At 42.7% G+C, this 10,492-nt stretch overlaps 1 protein-coding gene across 1 annotated transcript in view; it reads left to right on the top strand.

Annotated features, from left to right (window-relative positions):
- Positions 1-9,751, top strand: part of LOC135884121 (collagen alpha-3(IV) chain-like) — a 107,992-nt gene extending 98,241 nt beyond the window's left edge. The window contains exons 39-44 of the mRNA XM_065411413.1: positions 906-1,004; positions 2,061-2,273; positions 2,889-3,066; positions 6,080-6,194; positions 8,127-8,299; positions 9,661-9,751. Coding sequence (XP_065267485.1) covers positions 906-1,004; positions 2,061-2,273; positions 2,889-3,066; positions 6,080-6,194; positions 8,127-8,299; positions 9,661-9,751 — 869 coding nt within the window. The remainder of the gene's footprint in view (positions 1-905; positions 1,005-2,060; positions 2,274-2,888; positions 3,067-6,079; positions 6,195-8,126; positions 8,300-9,660) is intronic.
- The last annotated feature ends 741 nt before the right edge of the window (positions 9,752-10,492 follow it).

Consider the following 10,492-nt stretch of genomic DNA (forward strand, 5'->3'; position numbering starts at 1 on the left):
TGGTCAGGGGCCCCCACACCCCAGTCGTGCACCCAGGGAGCAGGGTCAGGGTGCGGGGGCTCACCCCACTCCACCAGCCCGGTGCTCCTCCCAGGGTCGGGGCGTGGGGGCTTGCCCCATTCTGCCTGCCCAGCACTCCAGCCGGGGAGAGGGGTCGGGGCACAGGGGCTTACCACGCTCCGCCCAGTGCTCCAGCCGGGGAGCGGGTTTGGGGTGCAGGGGCTTGCCTGCTCCCCAGCTGGAATGCTAGGTGAGTGGAGTGGGGCGCCAGGGCCCCCCCCCAGTGCGCACCTGGGGCATGGGGGGGGCAGAGTGTCCATCGCCCCCCGCAAGGCCGGCTTCAGGGGGTTAGGGGAGGCAGCCTCCCTCCTGCCTCCCCTCTCCTACCCCCATCATTGCCCACCCACCCAAAGTCAGGGCCCACCCAAGTGTCCCATCCTGGCTATGCCACTGATCTGCGCATCTTGGTGACCGCGCCACACCGTGTAAAAGAATCCATACCGTGTACAAAAATAAAGGGCCACAATTAATTTACCATGCATAATTGAAACCTTGCACACAAAAAACGTGTAGATCGAGGCCTGACTGTGTTAATATTATTGTTAATTTTGTAACACTCTATCGTGAAAATTAAAACTTTCTACATATAGCTACTATTTTTATATCATCTTCCTAATTTATTTGATGCAAAATCTGGTGACAGAAATATTATAGAATTCTGACTTCAAAGCATTTGATTCTATAGAAAATTATGCCACAATATCTGCTGTTATGAAGCTGCACTCAGGTGTTGTTTGTCTGGCTGATTGTTTTTGTTTTGTTTGTTTTTTGTAATTGGTAATTGTGTATATGTAGAATAATTATTGTTATATTAACATATATATATTCTTGTGTATACAACACAGGACCTCAAGGTGTAAAAGGCCTACCAGGCCATTGTGGAAATCCAGGCATACTTGGACCAGTTGGTCCAAAAGGAGACAAAGGATTTCAAGGACAAAGAGGTACAGTGAAGGAGACATAGCTCTTTGTGTCCCATCATACTGAAGCTGCAGATACGTTGGACTCCAGTTTCTGGAGATCCTTCCATTCAGATACAAATTACATTATGACACCCTCACTCAGGCCTAGATTCAGCAAAGCACTTATGCACATGCTTAACTTTAAACACATGAGTAGTCCCACTAAAATCATCTCTTTTCAGATCTCATTTGAAAACATCCCTTTCCTCCCTTGGTTGTGCTGCTTAACTTCTCTCTCCCTCTGTGATTGACCATGTTTGTTTATTTATTTAGAAGTCCATGTCCATCACCAATCACCAAGGCTCCTTACTTTTTATATAAACAGTCAATTATAGAACAACAAATTGGACCTGCTTGTTTTAAGTCATTCACCATAAAATGTTTTTACATTTACCACTCTCCTGCAAAGGAAACCATGTTTTTTAGCACTGTGCATTTGGGAAGAATGCTATATAGAATCAAATTGCATTGTATTTTACAACTAATATTGTTTTATTTGTTCCACACAAAAGCTATTTACGTACCTTTTGAACGTATTTAAAACGTGTATCGGTTTTGTACAATATCTATCTGTATAATGTACATGAAATTATCAAATTTCTCAAGTTAGGTGAGAATTTAAAAATGTAGTTTTTGTAGAAAGATACATGTAGATATAAGTGGGACGATAGCTTGATCCAGGAGAGACAGTGTATTCCAGTGGCTCAGACATTCACGTGGGAGTTCCAGATTCTATTCCTGACTCTCCTGCTATGTTACCTTCCACAGGTCATTTCACATCTCTTTGCTTTCCCAGCTTTTGTCTGTCTTGTCTCTTTAGAGTGCAAGCTCTTTGGGACAGGGGTTGTTTGTCTGTTGGGGACTCTAGACGCTACTGGAAGGCAGATAATAACAATATTTAAGTTGTTGAACTATTTAAAATTTTGTTTCCGGATGGGTTCAGTCACTTCAGAAACAAATCAGAGACATACTGTTTAAAGAGTAATAGGATAAAATTATGGATGTTTTGGTGTGTTTTTTTTTTTTTTTTTTTAACAGGATCTCCTGGGCTTATTGGCTTTCCAGGAGTACGGGGCCTACCTGGTTCCCCGGGTATTTCAATATCTGGTCCAACAAGAAGAGGCTTCATCTTTACCCGGCACAGCCAGTCAACAAAGATTCCTTCATGCCCATCTGGGACAGCTCAGATCTACAGTGGTTATTCTCTTCTCTTTGTACAAGGAAATGAGCAAGCACATGGCCAAGACCTTGGTACCATCTTAGAAACAATTTTAAAACCATTTTCTGTAAAACCCATGGCCACCTTACTGAATAGGGCAATGAGCCTAAACTAGTGACGAGAAAGGCAAATGTGCAGTAAATATCTCATCATTTACCTGAAATGAAAATATCAGTCAGAGATACTAATCTCCACTGTACACTAAGGGCTAGATAGTGCTCATGCAACCAGTCGCATAAAAGGGGAAGTAAGTAGCTCTACCACCTCAAGAGAGACCCAGGGAAGAAATCCTGGCTCAGGGAGATAGTTCCTTCCCAGCATCCCTGTCTCCTTTGCTCCCGTTGGCCATTCAGTATCAGGGACTAGGTGAAGGATATTATTGCAGAATTAATCAAAAGAAATAATTCCTTGCTTTCAACAGATTTTGTTCTTAGCCCCCATGCTATTTTAATGTAACCTCTTTGTATTTAATCATCAGAGTCCCTTACTTATGGTACTACTGTACAGAGAAGTGGCTTCTTTTCTTTACATGCTCTATCTGTATTTATTCTTAGTGCTGTAGTTTGGATCTTATCACGTGGCTGTTCCATTTGTTATGCTAAATATCTCTCATGGCTTTCACAAGACTGCCATCCTATGTCTTTCAGGGACAGTTGGTAGCTGCCTGCAGCGATTTACCACCATGCCATTTTTATTCTGTAACACCAATGACGTTTGCAGTTTTGCTTCTCGCAATGACTATTCATACTGGCTGTCAACTGCAGCACCAATGCCAGAAGACATGGCACCAATCTCTGGCAGAGCCTTACAGCCCTATATTAGCAGGTATGAGTTTAATAACTTCAGCCCCTCTTCCGACCTACACAGATAACTTCATTTATTTTGAACAGCAAAATGCCAAGTACAGATGAGTTAAGCTTTCAAAATGAAAAAATATTAAAAAATACTATGCCAGTAGCTAACAAATTAACTAGACTTGCAATAACAATATCTCTCTGTGAACAGAAGAATTTGCAAGGCTCTAGTAGAAATATTTCAAACTCCTCCATTCACAGTTCTGTAATATGATCTTGTTTTTTTCCGGTCAGCCTGCCTGTCTTAGCCAATACAAGCTCTGAATTCAGCCACCTGGATATTTGATCATGTTTGAATATGTGTTTGATATGTGGTACCAAAGTCCAAAATGGTGAATAATTTAGATCTAACCTAAATGAGCAAATATCAAGAAGACCCCGAAACCAAAACTGAGACGTTCATTTAAAGAGATAAGATGGGTGGGGTAATATCTTTTATTGGACCAACTGCTGTTGGTGAGAGAGACAAGCTTTCGAACTACACAAGACTCTTCTTCAGATCTGGGAAAGGTACTCGGGATGTCACAGCTAAATACAAGGTGAAACAGATGGTTTAGCTTCCAACAAATTGTAATAAGCCATGGCTTATTACACAATCTGAAACTCACTTACCCCCCTTTTTTGTCCTATGACTGCAGGGGTGTTAATGGGCCACTTCAATTTAAATAATCTCTTAGAATATGTGTTAACTAATTATACTAGACAATCTTGTATTTAGCTCTGACATCCCTGAGTACCTTTCCCTGACCTGAAGAAGAGCTCTGTGTAGGTCGAAAGCTTGTCTCTTACACTAACAGAAGTTGGTCCAATACAAGATATTACCTCACCCAACTTGTCTCTCTAATAGCCTGGGACAAACATGGCTACAACAACACTGCAAATGTTCATTTAAACATTCAGGTATCCTAGTTAAAGCTAGGGTATGTTTAATTTGCGTAACTGGCATAAGAAAGACAACCCAAAATCTCACTGACCCTGATGATATTAAGTAGCAATAGTTACATAATGATCAGCTGCTCCATGTGCAGGTGTATTAGGGCCCAGATCAGCGGGCAGTGATCGATCCAGCAGGGGTCGATTATAGACGCGATAAATCGACTGCTGAGCGCTCTTCTGTCAACTCCGGTACTCCACCGGAACGAGGAGCGCAAGTGGAGTCGACGGCAGAGCGTCAGCTGTTGACTTATTGCAGTCAAGACACCGCGGTAAGTAGATCTAAGTATGTCGATTCCAGCTACGCTATTCACATAGCTGAAGTTGCGTATCTTAGGGTACGTCTACAATACCCACCGGATCGGCGGGTAGTGATCGATCTATCGGGGATCGATTTATCGCGTCTAGTGTAGACGCGATAAATTGATCCCCGATCGCTCTGCCGTCGACTCCGGAACTCCACCACAGCGAGAGGCGGAAGCGGAGTCGACGGGGGAGAGGCAGCTGTCGATCCCGCGCCGTGAGGACACGAAGTAAGTGATTCTAAGCCGATCTAAGATACGTCGACTTCAGCTACGCTCTTCTCGTAGCTGAAGTTGCATATCTTAGATTGATTCCCCTCCCTCCCCCCGGTGTAGACCAGGCCTTAGATCGACCCCACACGGCAGAGTAGACAAGCTCTTAGATTTGGACAGGCTAAAAGGAAACACTTCATTTCAACATTAGGATTGTGTTGTCTTCTTACAGTTGAATTTACTTTAATGAACATATACTGGAATAAACCATAGTTACTGTGATCAGTGCAGGAAAATTAGAGACTGAGGGCTTGTCTACACTACCGCATAGAGTCGATCTAAGATACGCAACTTCAGCTATGTGAATAGCATAGCTGGAGTCGACATACTTAGATCTACTTACCATGGTGTCTTCACTGCAGTAAATCGACAGCTGACACTCTGCCGTCAACTCTGCTTGCGCTCCTCGTTCTGGTGGAGTACCGAAGTCGACAGAAGAGTGCTCAGCAGTCGATTTATTGTGCCCCCTGCTGGATCGCTCACTGCCCGCCGATCCGGTGGGTAGTATAGACAAGCCCTAAAGCTGAGAACTCTTGTGCACAATGTCCCAAGGCAGTTATGCGGTGTAGGGTCTCATTTTACATCCTTTATCCTGTTTACAGACCCATCTTCAAGACTCTATCACCATAGTATTTGGGGACCTCCTGCACCTGTAGGGCCAGATTCTCCACAGCCACTTTGTACCATACCACCCATGTAATCTGCCCCTAAAGCCATCTTCACTGGACCAGGGAGAATCACACTATTGTATGCACAGATGATTCTTGAGAGATGTATAGCTGACAACAGATCTCTGTCCTTTCTGTCAGAGTAACAGAATCAGAGTTTCAGATAAAAGAGAATGTGGCTGGAAGAAATGGGGCATGGCTGTGGTGCTCCTGTACTGTGTCAGTCCTCAGCTGCATTTTTGGTCCCATATGGCCTTTTTCAGCCTAGCCTAAGTTAGAGAAGCCCTCAGGCAACTTTAAAAAATCAGCAGCACTGCACAGAGCATCATAAGGCCAGAGGGTGTAAAAGCAAGCTTTAGATCAACAGGCACCCCCCTTTGCATGCACTCCGTGCAGTTCAGTCACACCCCAAGATTTGGTCTATATTCCTTCATTAGTGGATGAAACAGATTTTTCTAATCGTGGCAAATAAAGTTGCCGAGTATTCCAGGGTAAAAATATATAACACCACAAGCAGTGAGCATCTAAAGCCAGCAAGTTTTAACCTTTCATTTCAGTAATGGCAGCATTAGGATGATTCAAGTGTTCTAGGGCTAATCTCCTTGCCTCACCAATTCCTTGCAGTGGATGGAAATTGTAAAGTCATGTATTTTGGATAGTCTAGTACCTGACAGCTGGTTACCTGTTTCCATGGGGGCAATGTTATGAGTGCAAATTCCAAAATTCAGACCAATGCCTGTAATGGGATGGGAATTGTATATAAACGTCTGGAATAATTCATCCAATATTTATGTGTTTCGTATTACAGATGTATTGTTTGTGAAGGACCAGCAGTGGTAATAGCAGTTCACAGCCAAACAACTGCAGTTCCTTTATGTCCTCAAGGCTGGATATCTCTCTGGAAGGGTTTTTCCTTTGTTATGGTAAGGGGGAAAATAGACAAAAAATACTCACTGGGTGCTGCTAACGCAGCTTGGAAAGCTAATGCGTTCTTCTACCTGAAAAGAACTCTCCCTATTTCTGTCCCCTCAGTATTTTTGGCATTTGCCCATGGATTTTTTTGTTTTGTTTTAAGAACGCCATAATGTTCTTTTTTTCTTTTTTTCTTGGCTAAAAACAGGCAAGACTCTTGTTAATCCTTTTGACTTTCATGCTAATGGCAGAAGCTCCAGAACAACCAGCTACAGAAAGGGTCTCAGATCTATCTCAGCAATAGGTGCCAACCTCTAGAAGAAAAGGGGAAGTAGTGAAAGGAGAACTTTGGGATTCTGGTTACTGTGGACAGATGAAAAGTAAATGAACTGTGTTTTTTCATAACTGTCTAGACTACAACAAAAGCAGGTGTCATCGATGGTGCAGCTGAACTCTTCCTGAATACAGTTGCAGAGCAAGTGTAGCCGAGGGCAAAACATATTCAACACCATTTTAGAAACTAGAGTTATAGCCTTAACAATACCAGGCAGTGTTAATGTAAATCAAACGTAAGGGCCAAACTCCACTGAAAATCCATAATCTGGTTAAAAATTGTGTGCTGATTGCAGAGCAGGACAGCAGCAGCATTGACCCCGTCAAGGGGGAGAGCACATCCCATTTATGAAATTTGGAGAAGATCCTCTGTGACTTACCATGGAGAGGGATGGGTAAGGGGGTAGGTGTGTGTCCATATTGGAGGGTGGGGGAATCATCATACAACCTTTCCTACTCCTCCGAATCCTTATACTCTACATTAGCAACTGTGGATGACTGAACGAGACTAAAAATTCCATCCTCCTGCCCCACAACCTTTTCACGTGGAGCAACAACCTTTTACATGGAGAGTGGGGTTTGCTGTCTTCCCAGGATTTGTCCCTAAGGGCTGGTCTACACTAACCCCCCCACTTCGGACTAAGGTACGCAAATTCAGCTACGTTAATAACGTAGCTGAATTCGAAGTACCTTAGTCCGAAGTTACCGCGGTCCAGACGCGGCAGGAAGGCTCCCCCGTCGATGCTGCGTACTCCGCTCGCCGAGCTGGAGTACCAGCGTCGAAGGCGAGCACTTCCGGGATCGATCCGGGGCACTTCCGGGATCGATCCGGGATCGATTTATCGCGTCTTAACCAGACGCGATAAATCGAACTCAGAAAACCGATTGCTTACATCCGGACCCGGATGTAAGTGAAGACGTACCCTAAGTAATGTAAAGCTGCTCCGAGAAGAAAGGAAAGAAAGATAGCTTGTTTCTAGGGTGTGGTTACGACCGTGTGCTGATTTTAAACATGCAGATTTTTATCAACTACAAGAGGTTTCCATCCAAAGTGTTCTACTGTAAAGGGTCATTTTATGGGCATTTCTACCAGCACATTTCCCACTGCAGATAAGAAAAGTTCCTTCTCCGCTTTCTATGAAGAGAGAAGCAATCAGTGCAAGGGAAAACAATGCACAGATTAAAATTGGAGAAATGGCTCATTTGAAATCAGGTTACTATGGTCCTTAACTAAGCAGATGCCAAACCTCTTCCAGGGAATTTCTATCTTTGTCCTGGGCCTGGTTCTCATGACCTCTCACCTGATAGAGAAAAACACCTTTGCAGGGATTAGAGAAATACCACAAAGTCCTTTGAATTGTCCTAAAGCTTCTGTACTGGACTTCATTACAAGGTAGTAAATTGTATTAATGTCAAAATAATACCATCCCAAAATATAATCCATCATTCAGTAAAATTAATCTGTGCTGATTGTTGTTTTAGCTCGGCTGCACAATAGTACTTTGCTAGAATGGTACTTCACACAGTGCTTTTTAGAAAGATATTTCTTGCATTCTGTTCAGTAAAAGGTGTTTAGCAGATGTTCATTAAAGATAGTTTTGTGGTTACAGTACACAAGTGCCGGTTCAGAAGCCTCTGGCCAAGCATTGGCATCACCTGGATCCTGCTTGGAAGAATTCCGTGCCATTCCATTCATAGAATGTCATGGTAGAGGGACATGCAACTACTACACAAATTCCTACAGCTTCTGGCTGGCTTCACTAGATCCAAGAAGAATGTTCAGGTAAGCTTTGCTTTCCCAGTGACTCAGCTATGACCCGTTGCGTTGGTCCACACCAGCCACCGTTGCTGCAGGTCCAGGGGTAGCATAGGAGCCATTAAGTTAGCTGTACATTATCTGAACATCCTGAGAGTCATTCTTGCGAGGGTGGCTAAGTTGGCTTTAGGGACATTTTGTAGTGTTGGAACAGCACAAAGGGGCCTAACAGAGGATCAAAGCTTTAATTTCTTTAAATCTCAGCCTTCCCAAAACAACTCTTTTAAATACACAGGGAAATATTCACCACTAATACAAGCAGGTGCAATTCCATTATCTTCAGCAGTTTCCTTTGTTTATGTCAATGGTGAATTTTCTAGAGAGCAGCAAGTAAGCCAAAGCGCACTGGAACTTCTCGATCCTGATTCTATACTGATTTCCACCCTATACAATCCCGGCAATTTCAGTGGGATTTCCAAGGTGTATATTAGTGCAGAATTTGGCCCCTTCGTGCTAAATTTCGATATGGGGAAAAGTGAGTATTTTCCAAGTTCATATATCCCAGAAAGCTTTTTATATTTCTTCCTACAACCATAAACAGCACTGATGTTTCAAGAATATGTCCTTTATAATCCCTCCATCTTTTCTTGGCGTGTACTTTATGCCTTGTAGTCATCTTGTACACATTCAGGGGCAACCCTACGCATATGCATTGTGTGTTGCTGTACATATCCCTATGCTCTTGAGGGCTGCACTGTCAGCATATGCTCACTGTATACTAACACACATTTCGTTCTTCAAGGCAGCTAATGGTCATGCCCCAGTCTTGTCAGTTGCAATGTTGATGTAACGCTGACAGACCCCGGTCGTCGTCGGTCGGGATCAAATCTGGGTCTTCTGGAGCTTAGTGCATGAGTCTCTACCACATGCGCTAAAAGCCAACTGGCTGTTAGCTAAGGCTGTAGAGCAGACTCATTTTATCTCTCTCTCTCTCTAAGTGGTCTCGGTGCCACTAGATGGGACAGAACACCACACCCAGGAGATGTGTGGGTTACATTGACATCACCTTTCACCTCTTGCTTAAGGAGATGAGAACAGATTTTTAAAAATAGGGGAATCTAAAGCTTTGATCCAAAACCCAATATAAAGACTTGGTCTTTGGATTAGACCCTAACAGTCTAGATAACAGTGATGGGATTGTGGTACTTTACCTCACTTACTCTGGCTCAAAATCAGTGCTTAGTGTAGGGAGCCCTTGTGAGGCTGGCTAAGAGCTATGTGAGAGCTGGGGTGGTGGGGACAGAGACAAGAGTGCAAATATAGAAAACTCCCATCACCTCACTCCTATTTTAAAAAGAAAAGTACATGTGTTATTCTCTTTCTTTTAGGAAGCCTTTACCACAGATTTTAAAAGCAGGGGAATTGGAAAACATCATCAGCCGCTGTCAGGTCTGCATGAAGAGAGACAGAAATTCTTGACAGAGCATCAAACTTTGCTTTTATTGCAAAGAATAGCCTCTCTCTCCAGAATGTGCATTTATTAAAGCCAAACTGTTTCTGGACAATGAGCTCTAAAATGCTAGTGCAGCACTATGGTGAGATAGTGCCGCATTTTGATTTTCTTTTTTCTAAACAAATTGCAAAGCACTTTTTTGGAGAAGGCTGTTGTAATGGCAGTACTACAGATCTTCATCTTCTGAACTGTGAGGCAAGGTGGATGATGTAATATCTTTTATTGAACCAACTTCTCTGGGTGAGAGAAAAAGCGTCTGGGATTTAGGTGGACCGTAGAGTTAAGTCTGTGACTTAAGCGCTTCCATGGCATTCCTGAGTGAACGCAAACCTTCAGTTATAAGTCTGTTTTTAAAAATGCACTGCAAAAAGAAACACAAAATCTACACCTTTTATAAAGTATTTGAAACATTAAATATTTGTCATGAACATCTGCAGAAATAAAACCTCCTATTCCATCTAGTCAGGTGAAAGTATCTTAAAGTAAAACATTTGTTATGAGTGATAGTCAAATGGTATTATCTGAGCACTGATTTACACCAGTGAATTCAACTGTAAATGGATTTAAATACTTGATAAGCACTTTATATAAATTAAATGACTAAAACTGAAGCTCTGAATATTTTGGTATTTATGATATTGCACATGCAGCATTATTTAAAATTTTAATGTTGACATTTAAAAAGTTAATAACTTTTAATACTTGCA

Source organism: Emys orbicularis, chromosome 9 (genome assembly GCF_028017835.1).
Source record: "Emys orbicularis isolate rEmyOrb1 chromosome 9, rEmyOrb1.hap1, whole genome shotgun sequence".
Taxonomy (NCBI): Eukaryota; Metazoa; Chordata; order Testudines; family Emydidae; genus Emys; species Emys orbicularis.